Genomic DNA, 20545 nt, shown 5'->3' on the forward strand with positions numbered 1-20545 from the left:
GGGTCCTGCTTGTGCATTGACTGACATACATTAAGGTCCTCCTAACCTGAATAATGATTAAAAAAAAATTCTCCCCCGACCAAGAGACTTTCTGATAAGTAAAAGTTAAGTAAAATTTAAACTTAACTATTAAAGGAGGTTATTATGTTAAATTGACATTTCTGAGCTTCAATGGTGTCAACATATTATTTTAATTGAGCAAAAAAAAAAAAAAAAAAAAAAAAAAAAACCTACCTGGAGAGTTGCTTTGATTCTTTCATGAATGTTTGAGGAATCCTTGAAACTCCCATGGCAGCTGCTGAACTCATCATATGTACTACTTCTCGATTGTAAACAGTATAATGAAAAACATCGTTGTGATGACGTTAAAGCAGAGTGACATAAAGAGTAGTAGGAGTTTCTTAAAGAAACACAGGCCAATTACATGGCGTTAAATTGCAAAATCTAAGATTGTTAAATCAACATTTAGGACAACACTTCTCCATTCAGTATTTAACAACATTCGTAGGAACTTTGCTCAGTACTTGGAGGACACTGCAGCTCTAAGAAGGAGCTGCGTAGAAAAGGCAGCGCTTGGTGAGAGCAAGTGTTTATGCATCCCAAATGGCTGCCACAGGAGACTAAATGATTTCTCAGACATGCATGACAGAATCAAAGCAACACTTCATGTTTTTGATGAGGGAACAAAATTATGATGTGATGTAATATTTTGAAATTTACTAATATTTTGAAAGGAACTATATGCTTAGCTTTCACATTTTGTTGGATGTTCAAACTCTAAAGGAATATCAAATCAAAATCCTTGTTTTCGTCTAACTTTCCTTTGTTTTCTTCTACTAGGAAAATCTGACAAGAGTAGTTTAAGAAACCAATAGTATGGCTACTGAGGATGCGAAACAGGTGAGCGACTGACAATCAAAATATTAAGCTCGCTCTAATTTGTGAATGAAAACACATTTAAATAAAGAAAACCAATTTTAACACTGATAGCTGATTCTGGATATGTTTCCCATTAGTCCAATTGCAACCACTTGCAACCAATCACAAGAGAAGAAACTGACTCCAAATCAGCCCCACTCAAACCCGCTTCTACGTACAGATTGGAAATCTCGCGGTATTTTACCCTACCCACAACCTCCGGTCTTCCTTTCTGCCTGAACCGACATGGTAGGTACATGTTTGGCTCTTCAGCGAGAATACTTAAGTTGCTGTATCTGCTTGCATCCTTGTCTATATGATTCTAATTATATTTCGAAATGTTATTTTGAAGTCTTTTAAGCCTTGTTGTTAATACAGTGTGGATATTGTAGGTTTGTATGGTGCATTTTGTGATTAAAACAGGTTTCAAGTCTCGATAGTAGCCGGTATGAGCAGTGCTGTGTTGGCCAAATAGAAGCTAATGCTAAACGGAGACGGGAAATCGGTATTATTATTTTTATTTTAGTATAGGAGTTGTTACTTAAAACCAGTAAAAGTTTTGATGAACTTGTATATTGTCCAAGTCGACAGTCTCCGGTTACATTAAGCTAATAGCGTTGGCTAATGGGGCCTTAGCGTCGACCTAGCAATTGCTAGCGGTGCATGATGGGCCATAGTGCTAATGTAATGTAGGTTTGCAGGATATATTCCTTAACTTTAACATATTTAAGGAATTTGTCAATTTTTTTTACATTTTAAGCTGGTAAAGTTGCCCACGAATCATTTAATGAATGTATTTAACTGCAGTGATGCCGTTTGGCAATGTGGTTAGCTCCCTATCCTTAAATGAATTTGAGCGTTGAACCAATTTCATCCATTTTTTAAATTGCTTTTGGAGCACTGCGTGTATTCCAGTGTTCAAATATAATTGAACACTACGTGTTATAGTTCTCTGAAGTAGCAGTGTCAAACTCTTGTTTTGGGAAGGCTTTCCCTACTCCAACACACTTGAATGTGTAGACTCTGTAGTCAGGCTCTACAATCTAGTTGACAACCTAATTTGTGCTGAATCAGATTAGCACACCTGAGGCTTCTTTTCTTGTATTTCATAAAACTTCTAAACTTGATGCTTTAGAGTTAGTTATAACTAACATTTCTTCTTTCTTTTTCCCCATCTTGCCAGCCTAAGGGAAAGAAGGCTAAGGGGAAGAAGGTGGCACCCGCCCCTTCTGTGGCCAAAAAACATGAGCCCAAGAAAGTAGTCAACCCCCTCTTTGAAAAGAGGCCAAAGAACTTTGGCATCGGTGAGTATTCAGCTTCTTTGTAATTGTTTTTTTTTTCCCCATTGGGGCTAATAGATACACTTATAGTGCAGATGATGTAAAAGAATATTTGCTATCTTAACATCCATGATGACAATCTCCCACCAAGATCTCTGATGCACGCTCGATATAGGTGGCGAAGCAGATGATTTTCTGAACTGTTGGAAGTAAAACCTTTTGTTTGCTTGTCCACAGGCCAGGATATTCAGCCAAAGCGTGACCTGACACGCTTTGTGAAATGGCCTCGTTATGTTCGCCTGCAGAGGCAACGCTCCATTCTATACAAGCGTCTGAAGGTTCCCCCTGCAATCAACCAGTTCACCCAGGCTCTGGACCGCCAGACGGGTAAGATTAGAAACATTTGGATTTGTTCTTCTTCTAAACTTGGAGCTCAAAGAAACCATACTGTAGAGATGCATTGATGAGGTTTTCGTGCCCGTTTACATTTCCAGTTTTGTTTTATGTTTGACCTGGTTCATTCTTTTTTTATAGGAATCAAAACATTAAATTTTTTAAATATTATCTTTTATGAATCTAGCCATTTGTTAACCATCTTTTTGTACTTTTCTGAACGGGCTGTACATACATGTTTTCAGAAAAAAATAATGGTGGGCGTTAATACTTCACTGTTGGGCCTGTCTTCCACTCATTTTATGTATAACTTTCAGTGGTTGCATCTCTAGTGTTTGCTTGTAATTCTCTACTGTTTCTTTGCAAATGATGTGAAATCTTTGCTATCTGATTGTGATGACATTTCCACCAAGATCACTGATGCATTCAGCTGGAACTCTTTCTAATTTCTGGTGTTTATGCCTTATTTTATTAACTGAATGTATTGTTTCCTGCTCCAGCCACCCAGCTGTTTAAGCTGGCCCACAAGTACAGACCAGAGACCAAGCAGGAGAAGAAGAAGAGGCTGTTGGCCCGTGCTGAGCAGAAGGCAGCCGGGAAGGGAGACACCCCCACCAAGAGGCCTCCTGTCCTCCGTGCAGGTGAGGTGTACAAGAGTTGTTTAAAAAGAGGCATTTATACTCTTTAAAATAATGCTAAATGTTAAACTAGACAATAAGATTTATCTTTTGAAAATATTGGGAATTTCACAATATTCAGCTTTATCCAACTTGGCCATGATGCTGTGATGACTTGAATTTCTTCACCTGAAACTTATCTTGATGCTTTTTGAGCTTTTTAACCCTGAGCATTGGCCACAGAATATTTTTTTTCCCTTTTGTGTGCTGGTATATCAGAAGTTAAATTCCTTTTACATTTTCTCTCCAGGTGTGAATACCGTTACCTCACTGGTGGAGAACAAGAAGGCTCAGCTGGTCGTCATCGCTCATGATGTGGATCCAATTGAAGTAAGACTTTGAGAAAATTTGGGTTAACAATGAAGGTGATCACTGGCAATGATGTTTGAATTTCTTCACCTGAATCCTCTATGTGGATCAAAACATACGAGCTTTTTAACCCTGAGCAGTGACCATTTAAAGAATTGTTCTCCTTCCATAAAGTACTCAGATTAAACACCAACTTGAAATATGTGGATTTTTAACAAATTGTATTTGTCCTGGTTTTCCAGCTTGTGGTCTTCCTTCCTGCTCTCTGCCGCAAGATGGGTGTCCCATATTGCATTGTGAAGGGCAAGGCCAGACTGGGAAGACTGGTGCACAGGAAAACGTGTACTTCATTTGCATTCACACAGGTTAACCCGTAAGTGTCAACATGAAATAAACAGTTTTCAGGTTTTTATTTTAGAGTTTAGGATGAGTTTACTGTCACTTCTCATGAAAACACCTCAAATTGCTTCACCTATTTACATTGTAGATAAATGATTCATTAAGTTTATTTTGTACCAACATGATTAGCAATTGTAGTAGCTGTGGTGCTACATGGTTTTTGCTTTTCAAATGTCAATATTGAGTCATGCTTCCATCTTTCTCAGTGAGGATAAAGGTGCCCTGGCTAAGCTTGTGGAAGCCATCAAGACCAACTACAATGACAGATATGAGGAGGTAAGCTGTAACTTCTGGTTTTTGTTTTATAAATATGCACCTAAGAGAGAACTTATTTTAAATGATTAAAATTGTTTTTGCAGATCCGTCGTCACTGGGGAGGTGGTATCCTGGGCCCCAAATCCACAGCCCGCTTCACTAAGCTGGAGAAGGCTAAGGCCAAGGAACTGGCAACCAAGCTTGGTTAAAATGTTTGGAATAAAAATGTATGTTCTAATACAAGTGACTTTGTGTTTCTTATTCAGTCTAAATGTGTCACTTTTTCTGTCATTGCTGTTATAGAATGAAAATATGCACCAAACCTCAAGATTTTACCAAATATTTTCTACATGTTTGAAGAAGCATCTAAAAGATTGTGAAAGTTGATTTGATCAGGAATTTTGAAATAACCTTGCAAATATTACATGAGCAGTTTGGATCCTAAATGATGCATCTTCTGGTGTAACAAAGCCACTGAAAAGTGATTGAGTTGACTCCATGGAGAGAAAAGTTAGTGAATTGTAATTCTTAAAGCAAGTTCCATTTTAAAGCATTTTAATGGAATGTCCTGCAGCTAGAAGCTTTGCAGTTCCTGGTTTTGTCAGGTCTATATGGTTTGTGGTGTTTATAGAGCAAGATTTTACAATGTTCAACAGTCCTACATGTTCAGATTTTCCATGCTATGTTTAAGATTTAAAGTATCTATTGTGTGCCAGTTGCTGTGCAATACAGGGGATATTTAAAAGAACAAGTTGCTGACTAGCAAAAAATAAATAAATCCTCCCGGAATTGCATTATTTTTTTTAGTAGTATTGCGACCCGTTTAGGGATGGCCAGATCATAACATGAAGGATCCATCCTCTTCAGATCCCAAGCAGCCAACACACAAGAAGTTGAACATTTTATTTATTTTAAAAAGATGTAATTTTGATTGAGATGTTACAAGTGGAGCATATGGATTCAGAGAGCTAATGCTGAAAACAAACAAAAGGAAACTAAATATTAAGCAACTTACCTAATTGAAAGTAAATAAACCAAATGACAAAAACTTACCTCCCTGAAAAAACTGTGGAAACAGAAACGGAAGCTCACTCCAACATGGTGTTAAACAGTGGCTGGTTGAGATGAGCTGAGGGTGGATGCAGGACGTCCGCATCAGCAGGTTTTATATCCGTCACCTCTGGCAGGCCATCAATTGAATTTCTCCCTAGACAGGCACCTACACACTCATATTTACATAATTAAGCTGACGACGCCAGTCGTAACTAGTAAGTTGAGGTTCTATCCTTTGTAACGCAATATTACATTTAAGCAATAATCCTAAAATATCTACCATGGAAGTTACCTGGACATGCAGAAACTACACTTTCATATCAATCTTTTGAATTTCAGAATTACCTAGCATAATCGTTTTGCTACATAAAATTTCAACTTGGCAACAAAAAATACTCATAAGGTATTTATTTGTATTCTTGAATACATGGACAATAATGCATTGATAGTCAACATCCTCAAGAATTGCTGTGTAACATAATTTTCAGTGGTACATGATTACAATTTAATCTTCTTGATGAACTTTGCATACCACATGTAGGAAGTAGCAGCACACAAACCATACCTGGAAAAGAAAAAGGGATATACAGTAAGTCATCAATAACTAGTTAAACTAGTTGTCATATCAAAGGCGAAGAGGCTCTAACATACCAAGTTATGATATATTGCATGTGTTCATTTCTCAGTGTGACCCGGGTTTGTCCTCCGACTGGTCCCCCTGGAACAGTGCTTTCTGTGTCACACAAACCCTTTTGAATTAGTAAACGTGTTACTAATGTGTGAGGGGATGAATCCTGTTCTCACTACAGCTTAAGTTCTTACTGAAGTCAGCGTCGATCAAGATGGGAGCAGCCCCAGTGACGCGAGACATGGCCTCCAGGTCACGGTAATGCCAGCGATTTTTCTCTTCGTCGTTGTTTGGCACAAAAGGTTTGCGTGTTTCTGTCAGCCTGATGACCCCCACCACCTCCACCTCATCCTCCACCTCCAAAGAATTAGCAAAGTTAAAACTGGGCTAAAGTTTCTTTAACAAAGATTTAATTTTGTGAATAAAACCTCATCACAAGGAAGAGTTAAGTTGTACAAACCCCGTCGGCCTTTGATTGGTAACCCAATTTAAAACACTAACCTGCCCCTTCATTCTGGTCTCCGGTTGTATTTTCCTCTTTGGTACGTATCCTCTGTTGACCAGGATTTTGATGCTACAGTGTCATGAACAGCAAACAACGTCAGTTAGATCCTGTATCATGTAGGTACACCTTATTAGTTTGCTGTTATCATTTTTACCCAATGTCAGAGCAATGAAAAGGGGTGATGACGTTTGCTCCAATCTCTCCACTCGAGGACAGGCTTCCTGCCTCCCTGGCCTCTTTCTCTGGGTCGACAGGCGAGCGGGGCATGATGTACAGCTCCTGAGAGTGATCATAGTGCCCGCGGACTTTCACCCTTCTGTACTCCAGCTTGTTCACTTCAAGAGGACTAAGATCCAGAGATTGAAATGACAAGAATACCTTCACAACAATGAATACCATTCATGCAGAAGAGTACTTTGTTAGCATCCCAGAGAAGAAGGTTACTTCATCCTCAAGTTGGGTAAGAAAGAAGTTGTATTTTGGCAAGATGGTCATTTTTTTGGTGTGTATTGGTGCTTTATTGCTTCATAAGATCCAGGTTTTAACAAAAGCATAAAAAAAATCCAGTGTTTCCTCAGTGTACATCCTTAGTGTTTGCAAAGAAAGTGAGTTCGGTTACTAACTCAGGAGGAAGAGGAATAGGCTCCGCTGTGGTGAGGAGCCTCAGTTCATTGATTAATCCCATCTTCCACTGACGCCTTTTCACCTTTAGAAAAAGAAAATCTAAGTCGACACAAATTACACCTTAATTTCACTAACGAAGCAAAGCAAAAGAAATACAACCTTAATTTAGGATCAAGCTGTACCTGCCATGTACCCAGGCCAAAGGTGGCTGCAGGGATGAGCAGCAGGAACCACTTCAGGAAGGCGTCCTCGCTTTTCTCTGCATTGGCTGCAGTAGAACTGCACTTTCGACCAAAGATAGCAAACCCGCCTGGACATTTACAGCAACAAAGACACTTTTCTATTAAACTGAAATGCTTAAATAGGACTGATACAAAACTAGATGTATAACCAGCTCAATAAATTGGTAAGAATTGAATGGGTAGTTTGATTAATACAGATAAACAGCTGTTTGAAGACATTAAAATAAATAGGACTGTGTAATAATTAAAATTAATAAACAGGTAAATTAAAAGTTAAAGTAAATATTTGATCAAATACTATGAATAAACACATGCATAACATCACTAAAAGTCGCTCAATTTTCAGTACATGTTATGCGAGTTCATCATTATACGAGTCGACTAGAGAGAGTAACTAAAGGTAAAGGTAATTTCATTTATATTGCACATTTTCAGCAACAAGGCAATAAAAAGTGCTTTACGGGAATTAAAAGGAAATACATACAAAATAACAAACCAAAGGAAAGAGCAAAAGAAGAAAAAGCTAATAATGTTGATCAAAACTGTATAAACTAGTTAATTCTATTCAGGATTGGTAGATAAGTATAAGGAAGTATCCTCTGGTCTAATTCCTTTTCTGCTTTGGACGAATAGGAGTCTAAAACGTAGTTGCTAAGGTAGTTTTTCTGTATTCTAAATATGTCCCGTTTGTTTTAAACCCAGAACTGATCCCTGTTCTGGGTTGCTAGATAAGTGTAAGTAAGAATTCTCTGGACTTTCTAAGTGTGCTCTAAATTTGTAAAAGTAATGAGTACTCCACAATTTCTATATAATAATAAAAACTAAGTGTTTATGTTCTGGTAGAATTTTTTTCTGGATTCTAAGTTCGTACACACCATCTGCGCGTTTGAAGAGTGCTGGAAGGAAGAAAGTCCTCTTGATGTTAGTGACAGGAGTCTGCAAGGATGCAAACCCAGACTGAAATCACTTTTCTACAGGTAAGCATGACCTTTGCACTTTCACTGGAGAATAAAGTTATAAATACGAAACAGAAACTTGCCTGATTCCTTAATGTCGGAAGAAGCCTGTTGGAGAAAGCCAGCAGGGATTTCAGAAGAGCCATGTTGGATCAAAACATTGACGAAAACAAGTGTTTTTACAGCAGAAGAAAACAAGCCGACAATAGCTACATAACTGACTTGTTTCTTCCTGTTTAGGACACGTCGGGGGAGGACTTTTGGTGTTACTCTATCCGGGTTCAACATCACTTCGTCCCGTTTGTTTTCAATCCACGTGTGTGCAGAAATGTGCGGATATCTTTAATGCAGATATTTATTTCTGACTGTAATCAGCTGATTCGGTACGGATCCTCGGTTTAGGTGAAGACATGGACCTCGCCGCGAAGGATTCTTATATTCAGAAACTTGCAAGTAAAGTCATTTCTCAGAGAGAGGAGCCAAAGAAGAGAGCTTTTGGTAATACAGCCCTATAAACTTATTAAGACTTGACTATATATACAAACATTTTTAAATTGCACTATCTACTGATATGACTTGTGTATGATTGCCTCAAAAAGCTCGTTAAGTCCGAAGCATATTATTAATTTTGTATGCATTACCATGGAAGTAGGTAGAAGTTGAAGTTATTTAGCTATGAAGCAAAATTTAAAATATCAAGATCATATGCCTTAATTTGGTATTGCTTGTAATCCATTTATCTGCACTAAACTGTTAAAACATACTTTAGTATACTTTAGATTTTTCAAATTTTCTGAAGAACATTGACAGACAAATGCGGAGATTAAAAGTAGCATTTAGTTTTGTTTATAAGGATGAGAAGACTTATGATCTTTTATCACGTAAAATAGATATTAATGAGGAAGTAATAGACATTGAGGTTTGTGGTTGGAAAGTGGCAAAATATGTAAAAAGCCAAACTTATTTCTCCAATTACTTTAAGCTTATTTGGCCATGTGACATATAATCACCCAAAAGAAACTCTGCTTTGTGTTTTGGAAATTTTTCGGCATCCTGTAAACATTAAATGTTTTATATTCCAGTTAAAGTAGGCAGTCATCGCTATTTGTTGTTTATCTCTGTTTAGTTCATTTCAAGGGTAAAAGTGACACCGATCCTCCAAGTAAGAAGAAAAAGAAACTAAAGAAGAAGAATGTGAGAGAGAACAGCACTGATAGGACTCCCAAACACCAACAGAAACCTAATCCTTCTCCAGCAACTCCGAAAAGCCTTGGGAAGACAAAATCAACTAGTGAAAGTTTGAACGGAAGCACGTTGCACACACCTAAAGGTGCGGGGACAGAAGGTTTTATGATAGATTCAATAACAATTTCAATAATGTCTTCACCTAAACTTATTTTGATGTGCAGACACAAGCTTCTCCACTGTGGATGCATTGCGCAAAAGACTCCATGAGAAGATTGAAGAGTCCAGAGGGCAGGTATGCAGTCCTGAATGCAGCCTTCAGTCTAAGCCAGGCAGTGTAGCAGTTAATCAGAAGTTTGTTCATATGCAAAGTAAAGCACACAGATGAATATTAGATGACATAACGAGAGACTTATATGCTTCTGTTTTCTGTCTTTTTTTGTTTCTGGTTAAAAATATGTACAAAAACATTTTCTTCTTGGTTTTCCTCGTTGTTGGAGTAATAACAGGCCTGTACCTTTAAACAGGGAGCTCCACAGGATGCATTATCCGAAGCCGTCAAGGCAAAGCGCGCAAAGCGAAAGATGGAACGGGAGCGCAAGAAGAGGAAGAGGAAGGAGTTTCTGATGAAGAAACTCCCAGAACAAAGCGGTCAGGAACAGCCCGCGGAGATAAAAGAAGAACCGATTGCTCCTGCCGCGGATAAAAGGGTTACATCGGCTGTTATCTTTAACAAAGTAGAGACGGTGGACAAGGGCTATGAAACCAAAATTCAGGCAAAGATGAAGAAGAAAAAGGGCGAAAAAGGTAAAATAACGCCACTGACTGGGAAGAACTACAAGCAGCTTCTGAGCCGAGTGGAGGCTCGCAAAGAGAAGCTGGAGCGGCTGAGAGAGAAGGACGAGGCCAAGGCTTCTGAGATGGAAAACAAGATCAAATGGACCAACATGCTCTACAAGGCCGAGGGCATCAAGATCAAGGATGACGAAGACCAACTGCGCACCTCTTTGAAGAGGAAGGAGAAGAGGCGTGCGCAGAGGAAGAAGAAGTGGACTAATCGAAGCGAGCAAGTGATTGAGAAGATGCAGCAAAGACAGGACAAGAGGAGGAAGAACCTCCAGAAACAAAAGCAGGGTAAAATGGAGAAGAGGAAGAACAGAGCGAGGAAGAAGGGCAGAGTGCTGCCTGAGGACTTGAAGAAAGCAGCAGTTTAGAGGAAGAGAAGTTCAGTGATATACAGCTTGCTCCATAATAAAATTGCATTTTTGCATATTCTGAGTATCAGTGAAATCTTGCTGTGGAATGTGTTTATTTTAACAAAAGTAAAGGAGTTATTGTCTAGATAAAGCCTCTTTGCTTTTTTTTTTTTTGTCATACTACATATACATATGTGTATAATATTTCACATTTACCTAAAAGTTTTGTTCTTGGGTTTCAAAAATGTTTGAAAATTAAACCTTTGCCTTCTACATAGTTGGCGCTCAATTGAGTTCTTTTCTAAACCATTTCATTGTTGGTGATAAATAATAAGTTTCCACTTGAATCAAATGTCCACAAGTCTGGAAGCTGCAGTGAATCTCAAAAGTGTAAACATTCCTAATAAATAAGTGAGACTTTGACAAATTATTTTCAAAAATTGCCATAAAATTACCACAAGTCAATAACTTGATATGACATTTATTTAAGTGTTTTCTTAATTCCTTCATTGTGTCCGTTTTTTTTGTTTTGCTTTTGTTTTTGGGGGGTTTTTTCATCAGCCTGCTGTAGAACGATCTGCCATTACTTAAATGTAAACGTTGTATTTTAGATTATGGAATAATACATTCAGAACTCTGGAAATTTAAGTCTTGAAAAGTCTAGGATTTTTATGTGGAAGATGTAAAGGAGGCCTGTGCTAAACTCCCCATAGCCAGATGTTAGTGGTGTCATTAAAATGCTACACCATCTCATCTCTGTTGTTAGTGTAGCTGAGAAAAGTTAAAATAAATAAATAAATGCTCACCGCACCTTTTATTACTCAATCTGAGAACTGCTGTTGAACCTCTGGAGATTATTGTGCAAAGAAGGATCCTTCATAAAATCAAAAAAGTTATGCATAATCTTAAGCATATCTATGAGACAGTCATACAACAACACAGCGTCTTGAGTTGAAGACTTTACGACATTTTTATAAAAGAAAAATATGAGTTACAAGTGCACTTCACTTCCCTTAGGATTAATAAAGTACTTTTTGAATCTGAATCGTTTAAATTTTTTTGTCGATTTTAGGGGTCCGTGTCAGAACTCAAACAGATTTTTTAACAATAACCTGGTGTTGAACCTTGCTGCGCGCGCCTTTTGATGGGCGGGGCCAATGTTCGTCTCCGCCCACAAAGGAAGCAAAAATAAAAACAAGAAGGTCGAAGCAAAGTTGCTGATGCAGCTGTATCCCTGTCAGCACCAGAGTGTCTGAGAAAGTTTGAATCTTCGGTTCAGTGACAACTTCATGTCGATGCTATGCCGTCTGGAATAATGTGCAACCATTCATGGGAATAATCAGGATTTTGGCTCCTTATCTGACTCTAATTCGTCCTAATTCAGTTCAGAACCATAAGGTCAGCATTTCTTTACTTATCAGAGGAAGCAATTGCGATATGTTTATGCATATTTCTATGTGGAGGATTTAAAATATGCATTTATTTCAGCTAATCATGGCCAGACGACTTTATGCGAGCAGAACAATCGGTGTGGATAAAAACGTTTGGTGAGTAATTAATTGACGTCAAACTACTGTATGCATGAAAGAAGAATAGCAAAATTATTAAAAGAACACACATTTATCGTGTGGTGCAAACAATACCGTTTTACCTGATCATGTCAATACTTGTGGACGACTAAGTGAGTCTTATGGGACCTGCAACTCATAATAAATCACCTGGCGTCTTTCAATTCAGCTCTAATTTATTCACTCCAAAGTGAAATTAGACGTTAATATGTAAAATACAAACGAACTGAGTATTCGTAAACAGGTGTTCATGGGCTAACATTTGTAAGAACCGTGCAAATAATATTATACTTCAGAACAATATTAAATTTCGGAAACTTTTTAAACCGCGATGAGTTAAAAGAGCCATTTGATTGGCTGAGCAGAAGGCGGAACACGGAAAGGGTCAAAGTCCCGTGATTGTACAACCTCTAAGATGTTAATGAGAAAACTCTTTACCTTATATGAATGTCAGGACAGCAACTGTAGAAAAAAGAAATGTGTTCCTAGTGTAATTCTGATCTCAGATTGGTTTTAAAAGCTAAGCTCAATTGGATTTGGGGTATCAGTGCTTAGTGTTGACTAATGGTAATCATACGGTAAAACTTGGACAATTACTTGTTATTTCACCTCTGTTTTATCCTTTCTTAAATGTATTTATTTATAATTTCTCAGAATTAAACAACCAAGACAGACAACATGAATAAACGACAGAGACTCAAAACTGATATAGCTGTAAATAATGAACAGATCTTCTACGAGTTATGCTGTAAAACGTCATAATCTGTAAAAACATGACCCGTTTTGCACCAACAGGGTTGAATTCACACAGCTGGCTGCAGATTACAAAGCTGTGAACCTCGGACAGGGATTTCCCGACTTCTCCCCTCCGCAGTTTGTTCAGGACGCTTTCTGTAAGGCTGTGAGCGGAGGGCCCCAGATGCACCAGTATACCAGAGCTTTTGTAAGTAGAAATGTCTGTCGATCTGTAGAGGCTGAGAAACAAACATGCTTACATTTTGGCATTTGTCTGGAAATTTTCATTTTTTCACCGCACGTTAAAAGGGGAAGGAATTTTCATTTGTTTCACTTTCTGTCCAACAGGGCCATCCTCGTCTGGTAAAAAGTCTCGCTAAATTCTTCAGCCGGATCGTTGGGCATGAGATCGACCCCTTTGAAGACGTCTTGGTCACAGTTGGAGCTTATCAGGCTCTTTTCTGTGCATTTCAGGCTCTGATTGATGATGGAGATGAAGTATGCACCTTTTTGTGACTCTTACATTTTCTGTATGTTTGAGTGATCCAACAGTTAGATTGCTCTGAGGTTTACATGCACAGCACCCTGAAAATATATCTGTATCCAGAAAATTGGTTTCAAAATGTATTTTATGCAAAAGAGAAAAGTACTTTAATTGAGGCTCTTTTTACTCTGCTGACCCCAGTTGCCCTCAGAAGTTTCATAATTAGTGGAGTTCACCTGCATAAAATTTAATTTTAGTAAAAATGTGGCTGTTTCGTGAAGGCCTCCAAGGTTTGCCCAAGGCAGTACCATATCATAAACACGAGATGAAGAATATTGTGAAGTTTAAAGCAGGGTAGGATGTAAAAAAAAGTCCTAAAGAAGAGGAGTAAGTTAAAAGAATGTTTTCCCAAAAAACTGATAGGTCCTACGATTGTCCTTTTTTTTCTTTTAGGTAAGTAGGAAATCCATGTGGAAAAAGGTTCTCCTGTCTTATGAGACCAAAATGAAACTTTGTTGTCCCTCAAATGAAATGCTGTCTTGAGGAAACTAACACTGCATCCTCAATACACAACTGTTTTAAACTGATTAATCTGATTTTTAGCTGTCAGACTTTTTAAAAGCGACACTTTACAAGTATAAGGAGAATTACTACTTGTGCTCGGTGTTGTGTAAGTAAATATCCGTAGAAACGTTTTTGTTATGAACCACAACTGATGGGATTTTGTTCTTCAGGTGATAATTGTGGAGCCGTTCTTCGATTGCTACCAGCCGATGGTTCTGATGGCGGGAGGGACCGCGGTGTATGTGCCACTGAGACCGGTAAACGGTTAAATCTGAAGGATCTGATGTCTCTGAGCTCCTTTGGACGCTCGTGTTTGACATGTGAGAGACATTTTGTGTTTGTCGCTAACTGCAGAAAGGGAGCAGCACTGTCCTGTCAAGTGGAGACTGGGTGCTGTCTGCTGAGGAGCTCGCCAGCAAAATCACTCCCCGCACAAAAGCCATCGTTATCAACTCTCCCAACAACCCTTTAGGCAAGGTGGGATTTATGACGCCCACTCTGCTAGGAAAACACAGCTCTTCGCAAAGATCCCTTTCAAAACGGAGGTGAAAAAAAAACATAATCAGTGAGTTCTGGGTTTACAGGTTTACAAGGTTGAGGAACTCCAGATGATTGCCGACTTGTGCATTAAACACGATCTGCTGTGCTTCAGCGACGAGGTGTACGAGTGGCTCACTTACGACGGAGCCAAGCACGTGAAGATAGGTGAGACACGAGCACGACTTCGACAAAAAAGCATCACCAAACACACATTCGTCAGCCACTTGTGTTTCTGACAGCCAGCCTTCCTGGGATGTGGGAACGAACCATAACAGTGGGCAGTGCTGGGAAAACCTTTAGTGCTACTGGCTGGAAGGTAATACACAGGCCGTTGTCATTTAGTTCTAATAAGGAGTTTCTGCTGTTTTAGTGTTTTGTAGTTAATAGTATCTCTGGTTTTAGGTTGGATGGGCTATAAGTTCAGGAAAACTTATCAAACACATGAAAATCGTCCATCAGAACTCGGTGTATCACTGTGCAACAGCAGCTCAGGTAACTCCATGGACCAACATTGATCCATATGATGACATACAGCAGCTTACTTCTTTCTTCAAAGCAATAATGTTGAGTTTTAGTAATTGAGGGCCTGGGCCCTGCATGTTTTTAGCCCCTCTACCCCCGGTTCAACACTCCCACTTTGAATAAATTAATCTTTTATTAGGCAACTACAGAACATAGTATGTTTGAGAGATCATTTATCCCTTTAGTAAGCCTGTGTTGGAGCACGGGCTTATCTACGACATGCAGGACATCGGCCCTTAAGTACCAGAACTGGACAGCATAGACTGCAAAGTTTTCCTGTGAAGGAGTTGGCTGTACATTGGTTCCAGGATGTCTTCGGAACGTGGATGGAAGTTGGATGAAGTTTTATTATCTTTTCAGAGATGCCTGTGTCCTTTTCCATCAGAAACATCTTGAAAGTTCCTTTTAAAAATATATCTGATTTTAACACAATTTTTCTAGCATTATTTGTATCTCTGGCGTTTTTCTAAATTCTCGACACATCCCGTTGTCACTCAGGAAGCCGTATCCCACGGATTCGACCGCGAGTACGAGCTGTTCGGGACTCCAGAGAGCTACTTCCAGCAGCTGCCTGCGATGCTGCACCAAAAGAGGCAGAAGCTGGCCTCGTGTCTGCGTAGTGTGGGCCTGCAGCCAGTCATGCCAGAGGGAGGATACTTTATGATCACAGACATCTCCTCTGTCCGTGAGTGACGAGCAAACGTCTGAGCTGGACGCTTTGCGTCCGGCGGGCGTTTATTTGGGCTTTTTAGTGAATGTTTACCCGAGTCTTTTCTTCCTTTTGAACAGATGTGGATCTAAACGATGAGAGCACCAAGAACGAAAGCTACGATTTTAGATTTGTCAAATGGTTGATTAAGGAAAAGGTAAAGTCTAGTAGATATTATTTAAAAGATAAATCTGGGGGGGGGGTTTAAATTATATTTTAGTACCTATTTGTTTCACTCCTTTTTTTTATCAAGGGCTTAGCGACAATCCCAGTCTCTGCTTTCTTCAGTCCAGAACACAGCAAAGAGTTTGACAAATACATCCGCTTCTGTTTCGTTAAGGTAACTACAGCCACTTCGATCAAAACTGATGCTCTTTTCTTTTTCACTTGTCAATTCTCTCAATCGGAAACATTTTTGTTGTATTGTTTGTGTTTTCTTTAAACAGGAAGACTCCACACTGGAAGCAGCGGAAGAGATCTTAAGAAAGTGGAGTGAAAAAGAATGAAATTTACCGTCCATCATCCATATTTACTAGAGCAACCTACTGAGCCTCCTCAGGAAAATTGTTCAGAAATCATGCTTATGTTTATGTTTGTCCTCTGTCAAAGTTTTTCACACCACTCATCTGGTCTGAAAGTTTAATAAAGCATTCAGTAAACTGTTGTTCTGTGTTCACATTATGCTTGTGATGATTATAGCTGCTAAATGATTTCAGCTGCTAAATGATTTCACTCATTGTTTTTTGACAGTTACTTGTGTGGAGATTCTAGTTATTTTTGTCGCTGATCTTTTTGTATTTTTTTTTGAGAGGATGTTGAATGATAGAGTTTCAGATTGTTACATACTGGCACAATCTGCAACAGTTGTTACAATTGTTACAGATTTTAATTTTATGAATGCATCCTCAGGATCCTTTGGGTTTTTTTTTTTTAATGTATCAACTACACAAATACTTTTTTCCAAAATAAAGGAAAAAAATGTGTCTGTTCCAAACTGTACGTTTTAATTACATTTTTATCAAAGAATTCCAATTCTGTTCTATAAATGTTAAATAATTATTCCCCTTAAAGATGTTAAAAGCAGCGTTATGTGTGTATGACTCCGTGTCTTTTATCTGTTTTATTGGCTTACACGCACCCTGCTGCACGCTAAACTAACCATAAACATGTAAGACTGACTTAGCTGGTGAACCAATTTCAATAGAAAAAAAAATCCATTTGCTAATAAACTACATTTTCTTTAAATGTTAAAGAAAAGTTAAAGTTAAACCTTCGGTCGAGGTTTAACTGAATTGATTCGACATAATAGAATTTAATTGTTGAGTGACGTTCTGATCGACAATCCACACCAGTTGGTGGCGGTAATGCACCAATTTTGTCGTTTGCCAACCACCAAAACACGTCAAAGAAGAAGAACTGATTCGCCTTTTATTTTTTTATGTGAAAGTTAACCCGGAAGTAAATAAACCCTCGTGTCGCTGTTGAAAAATGTCAACCAATAGTTCAGAGAAAAGACCTAAACCTGCGTCCCCTCAGGTACCGATATAATATAATTAACACGTTGGTGTGAGTCATTGATATTGTCATCTGTTTTAATGTATGCCTAATTTATTTCAGTTCGGGGACCAGATTCCTTGGAAGAAGAGGAAAGTAGAATGTGAGTCGAAGCTAACTGTGCTAACAGCTGCATGTTCACTAGGTTTCACTTGTGACAGGCTACAAAATTGGTTTAGCATAATCTGGAATACTCTCGTTGTGATAATACGCATAGCCCACATGGTTGCTTTGTAGCTTAGCATTTGTTTGACGGGTGTTTATAGTTTTGATATTATAAAATATATGATAAAGAGATTGTGGAACTGTCAGACTTATTAGACAATTTCCATGTATATTTTCGTCTACCATTTAGCCTCGTGTAGCTTTCAGGTGAGGTTGTTTGCTCTCGAGGAGTGCCACAAGGTACTGTTTTCCCACCATTCCCTTTTATTCTGTACACCTCAGAATTCTAGTAGAAATCAAAGTCCTGTCTTCTATCTTGCTATAAAGAATAAAACGTCTTCTATCATATGTTGGTGTAGGATCTTCTGCAACAACGACTTATAGAAGCTCAATTTTGGCACATAAACCTGTCAAAATATATTTCATTGAAAAATTCTCTTAAAAATTTATCTAGGTTAACTGTAAACTGTTTTTGTCACTAACAGTAAAGGAGAAACACAAGCAGTGGAAAAAGGCTAAACTCATCAAACGGTTGGAGAAGCAGAAACAGCAAGAGACTGCAGAAAGAGCGGAGCAGGAGGAATGCCAGAGTAAAAAAGGTAATAATCGTCATTTACTGATTATCAGTCATTATCGGCTCTGGGAGCCGTAAACAGACGGGGACGTGTTTTTCAGGACGAGCTTACACGGTGAGCGTGGCCCTTCCGGGCTCCGTCCTGGACAACGCTCAGTCCCCTGAGCTCCGGACGTACCTGGCGGGACAGATCGCCCGAGCCTGCGTCGTGTTCAATGTCGACGAGATCATCGTGTTCGACGAGCAGGGGGAAGATGTCAAGTAAGCGGTCCGAGAGCAAAAAATTGAGTGTAAATACTATTTACACCATCAGTGATGCTGGTTTTGCTCCAGGAGTGTCGAAGGAGAATTCAAAGGTGTTGGAAAGAAGGGCCATGCATGTATTCAGCTCGCCAGAATACTTCAGTACATGGAGTGTCCGCAGTAAGTGTGGAAACGGTTAGATCAGTGACTGTTGGTGTTTACTCCTCGATTTGTCATGTACGGCTCCTGTTCTCCACCAGGTATTTGCGCAAGTGGTTCTTCCCGGTGCACAAAGACTTACAATATGCAGGTAATTTTAAGACCATCAACGTCATCAACCTTTTAAGTGATTTATTTTGAATTTGCCATATGTGAAGGTTTGAGATTGTAGGTGTCTCATAGACAGATATGAGATGGCCAACCCAAACAGCACAATAGCAGACTGTTTCTGTTAAACATATGCTGACTGTTACCAACAATAAAACCTACTTGTATAGTACAAAATTTCCTCTGGATGTGGATCAACTAAACACACCGGCACTCTGATCTAGTTTTTCTTTTTTTCTAAGCCTTCAACTTACTCATGGTTTAAAAACTTCTGAAGTATTTACATTTTGACGTGGGTGAAGTTAGATGGATTCATAAATGCGCACATGCATAGATCATTGTTTAGGCTTGTACAACTACAAGGAAGGAAAGTGAAGTTAGATTATCTGTGAGAGGGCTTTTCTGTTTAAACCTCTAACACTGGTGACAAAAACTGCATCGGAATCATAGTAAAAGTGCAAAAACAACATTGTTTCAAGTCAGTCTATGTTATTTTCCACTAGGTTTGCTTAATCCTCTGGACAGTCCTCATCACATGAGGATAGATGAAGAGTCAGAGTATCGGGAAGGAAGAGTCCTCAACAAGCCGCCGAAACAAGGAAAGGGTTCGTTGGTGAACTGCGGAATGAGGAAGGTGACTTTGACACAACCGTTAGTCTGAATTTGGTAAGTGAGAGATTAAACAGGTCTGACTGTGTTATCATTTGCCGTTTCCAGGACGTGCGGATTGATAAACAACTTCAGCCAGATCTGCGAGTTACAGTAAAACTTACTAAGACACAGAATCAAGGTAGGTTTTCCTCGTTGGAGTATGCTGTACTTTATTCATTCATTGCAGTATAACACAAGTAGAGCATCAGTTCAGTGTTTGTCCATGTGTGTGCGCGGACAGAAAGCAGACTTTATAAAGGTGTCGTCGTGGCGCCTCATGTTCCCAGAACAGAAGGTGGTCTCTACTGGGGGTACACGGTCCGCCTGGCATCCTGCCTGAGTATGTGCTCTTTTTTTTTTAAATACTGTGACTTAAATCCTGTAGAACATGTAGAAAAATTCTTGCTGCTGGCTGTTCTTTGTTGATGCAGGTTCAGTTTTCACTGAGAGTCCTTTTAAAGAAGGGTATGACCTGACAGTTGGCACCTCAGAGAGAGGCAGCAGCGTGGACCAAGTCACTCTGTCACCATTCAAGTAGGTTCAAAGCTCATTACATGATTAGGTCAGTCGGCCATGTGCTTTAAAATCAGCATGCTTGCATGCAAATTTAAGCGTCAAGCGTCTATAGTAGTTAGTGTTAACATCCTGCCTATTAGTGACAATCCCCCCCAACCTCTCTTTAGGCACCTTTTGGTGGTTTTTGGAGGTCTTCAGGGTTTGGAAGCCAGCCTGGATGCAGACCAAAACCTGGATGTGACTGACCCCGGCGACTTGTTTGACCTCTACCTTAACACATGTCCAGATCAGGGCAGCAGAACCATTAGAACAGAGGTAAAATGCAAAAATAGACAGATAAAGAGAAGCCAACTGCACTGTGAACATGATGACAGAGTTTCTACTTTCGCTCAGTATTGTAATTTAATCTTTCTGTCAACAGGAAGCTATTCTGATCTCCATGGCGACACTGAAACAGAAGATCAGAGCTGCTTTTTCAGAGGATTCCAGTAGTTCATGAAAAATACTGTAAACATACCTTTGTGTAGCATATCTGAGAATTACCTTCTGTAAATAGACATCGACTTAATTGACCAAAGTTTTTTTTTGTCTCTTTTATGCAGTGGAAACTGAACATGGTTTGTGTGTTATCTGTCTTAACAATGCTTTGATGAACAGTTCTGAAACAGAACAAAAACCAAAACACACTGCAGTTTTGCGTCTTTTTGAGCAAGAATCCAAAATATATCTGCACCGAGAAAAGATGATCAATTCTAAATTGAGCTTCAGTGCCT

The 20545-nt window shown here is 39.0% G+C and overlaps 5 protein-coding genes and 4 non-coding genes across 11 annotated transcripts; 8 read left to right on the plus strand and 1 right to left on the minus strand.

The window, feature by feature from the left end:
* The first annotated feature begins 465 nt into the window (after positions 1-465).
* rpl7a (ribosomal protein L7a) lies at positions 466-4471 on the plus strand. Of its 2 annotated transcripts, XM_044143930.1 has the most exons (10): positions 466-576; positions 841-900; positions 1017-1167; positions 2102-2222; positions 2436-2585; positions 3092-3232; positions 3519-3598; positions 3820-3950; positions 4183-4252; positions 4336-4471. In XM_044143930.1, the coding sequence occupies exons 3-10, from the start codon at positions 1165-1167 to the stop codon at positions 4438-4440; spliced, it is 801 nt and encodes a 266-aa protein (XP_043999865.1). In that variant the 5' UTR covers positions 466-576; positions 841-900; positions 1017-1164; the 3' UTR covers positions 4441-4471. The 2 variants fall into 2 exon arrangements, with proteins under 2 accessions (XP_043999865.1, XP_043999864.1); XM_044143929.1 differs by lacking the exons at positions 466-576; positions 841-900; positions 1017-1167 and adding an exon at positions 1385-1423.
* On the plus strand, positions 2289-2361 carry LOC122819771. Its single transcript, XR_006368662.1, has one exon. It is a non-coding gene; the product is annotated as a small nucleolar RNA SNORD24 (small nucleolar RNA).
* LOC122819773 lies at positions 2953-3016 on the plus strand. The gene has a single exon (XR_006368663.1). It is a non-coding gene; the product is annotated as a small nucleolar RNA SNORD24 (small nucleolar RNA).
* LOC122819770 lies at positions 3371-3443 on the plus strand. The gene has a single exon (XR_006368661.1). It is a non-coding gene; the product is annotated as a small nucleolar RNA SNORD36 (small nucleolar RNA).
* Positions 3642-3718, plus strand: LOC122819769. The gene has a single exon (XR_006368660.1). It is a non-coding gene; the product is annotated as a small nucleolar RNA SNORD36 (small nucleolar RNA).
* Positions 4472-5677: 1206 nt separating the features above from the next.
* LOC122846774 (surfeit locus protein 1) lies at positions 5678-8456 on the minus strand. 2 transcript variants are annotated; one of them, XM_044143932.1, is made up of 9 exons: positions 8323-8456; positions 8159-8219; positions 7224-7351; positions 7041-7123; positions 6572-6763; positions 6414-6486; positions 6107-6269; positions 5936-6017; positions 5678-5849 (listed from the first exon to the last, which is right to left on the minus strand). In XM_044143932.1, the coding sequence occupies exons 1-9, from the start codon at positions 8383-8385 to the stop codon at positions 5783-5785; spliced, it is 912 nt and encodes a 303-aa protein (XP_043999867.1). In that variant the 5' UTR covers positions 8386-8456; the 3' UTR covers positions 5678-5782. The 2 variants fall into 2 exon arrangements, with proteins under 2 accessions (XP_043999867.1, XP_043999868.1); XM_044143933.1 differs by lacking the exon at positions 5678-5849 and having other exon boundaries at positions 5951-6033.
* A 20-nt stretch (positions 8457-8476) lies between these two features.
* surf6 (surfeit 6) lies at positions 8477-10897 on the plus strand. The gene is made up of 4 exons (XM_044143931.1): positions 8477-8737; positions 9366-9569; positions 9649-9719; positions 9952-10897. Exons 1-4 carry the CDS (start codon positions 8650-8652, stop codon positions 10636-10638), a joined length of 1050 nt encoding a protein of 349 aa, XP_043999866.1. The 5' UTR covers positions 8477-8649; the 3' UTR covers positions 10639-10897.
* Positions 10898-11752: 855 nt separating this feature from the next.
* Positions 11753-16406, plus strand: kyat1 (kynurenine aminotransferase 1). The gene is made up of 13 exons (XM_044143934.1): positions 11753-12018; positions 12109-12167; positions 12984-13131; positions 13272-13421; positions 14142-14228; positions 14326-14448; positions 14556-14676; positions 14751-14827; positions 14914-15003; positions 15532-15718; positions 15823-15899; positions 15996-16082; positions 16189-16406. Exons 1-13 carry the CDS (start codon positions 11950-11952, stop codon positions 16246-16248), a joined length of 1335 nt encoding a protein of 444 aa, XP_043999869.1. The 5' UTR covers positions 11753-11949; the 3' UTR covers positions 16249-16406.
* A 764-nt stretch (positions 16407-17170) lies between these two features.
* On the plus strand, positions 17171-20344 carry spout1 (SPOUT domain containing methyltransferase 1). The gene is made up of 12 exons (XM_044143938.1): positions 17171-17278; positions 17360-17399; positions 17947-18060; positions 18137-18296; positions 18369-18458; positions 18539-18588; positions 19109-19239; positions 19323-19395; positions 19498-19596; positions 19688-19790; positions 19940-20087; positions 20194-20344. The coding sequence occupies exons 1-12, from the start codon at positions 17231-17233 to the stop codon at positions 20269-20271; spliced, it is 1134 nt and encodes a 377-aa protein (XP_043999873.1). The 5' UTR covers positions 17171-17230; the 3' UTR covers positions 20272-20344.
* Positions 20345-20545: the final 201 nt, after the last annotated feature.

This window comes from Gambusia affinis, linkage group LG17, assembly GCF_019740435.1.
Source record: "Gambusia affinis linkage group LG17, SWU_Gaff_1.0, whole genome shotgun sequence".
NCBI lineage: Eukaryota > Metazoa > Chordata > Actinopteri > Cyprinodontiformes > Poeciliidae > Gambusia > Gambusia affinis.

Bases quoted from the DNA above. Each gene is read 5' to 3' on its own strand.
- rpl7a (XM_044143929.1), top strand. From the start codon at position 1,400: ATGCTAAACGGAGACGGGAAATCG. The intron at 3,599-3,819 runs GTAAGACTTTGA...CTGGTTTTCCAG, and splicing joins ATGATGTGGATCCAATTGAA to CTTGTGGTCTTCCTTCCTGC. The intron at 4,253-4,335 runs GTAAGCTGTAAC...TTGTTTTTGCAG, and splicing joins ACAATGACAGATATGAGGAG to ATCCGTCGTCACTGGGGAGG.
- LOC122846774 (XM_044143932.1), bottom strand. From the start codon at position 8,385: ATGGCTCTTCTGAAATCCCTGCTGGCTTTCTCCAACAGGCTTCTTCCG. The intron at 7,352-8,158 runs GTGTGTACGAAC...GTAAATGTCCAG, and splicing joins ACTCTTCAAACGCGCAGATG to GCGGGTTTGCTATCTTTGGT. The intron at 5,850-5,935 runs GTATGTTAGAGC...TTTCTTTTCCAG, and splicing joins ATGCAATATATCATAACTTG to GTATGGTTTGTGTGCTGCTA.
- surf6 (XM_044143931.1), top strand. From the start codon at position 8,650: ATGGACCTCGCCGCGAAGGATTCTTATATTCAGAAACTTGCAAGTAAA. The intron at 8,738-9,365 runs GTAATACAGCCC...ATCTCTGTTTAG, and splicing joins GCCAAAGAAGAGAGCTTTTG to TTCATTTCAAGGGTAAAAGT. The intron at 9,570-9,648 runs GTGCGGGGACAG...TTTGATGTGCAG, and splicing joins CACGTTGCACACACCTAAAG to ACACAAGCTTCTCCACTGTG.
- kyat1 (XM_044143934.1), top strand. From the start codon at position 11,950: ATGGGAATAATCAGGATTTTGGCTCCTTATCTGACTCTAATTCGTCCT. The intron at 12,168-12,983 runs GTGAGTAATTAA...TTGCACCAACAG, and splicing joins GGTGTGGATAAAAACGTTTG to GGTTGAATTCACACAGCTGG. The intron at 14,677-14,750 runs GTGAGACACGAG...TGTTTCTGACAG, and splicing joins AGCCAAGCACGTGAAGATAG to CCAGCCTTCCTGGGATGTGG.
- spout1 (XM_044143938.1), top strand. From the start codon at position 17,231: ATGTCAACCAATAGTTCAGAGAAAAGACCTAAACCTGCGTCCCCTCAG. The intron at 18,061-18,136 runs GTAATAATCGTC...CGTGTTTTTCAG, and splicing joins GGAATGCCAGAGTAAAAAAG to GACGAGCTTACACGGTGAGC. The intron at 18,459-18,538 runs GTAAGTGTGGAA...GTTCTCCACCAG, and splicing joins CAGTACATGGAGTGTCCGCA to GTATTTGCGCAAGTGGTTCT.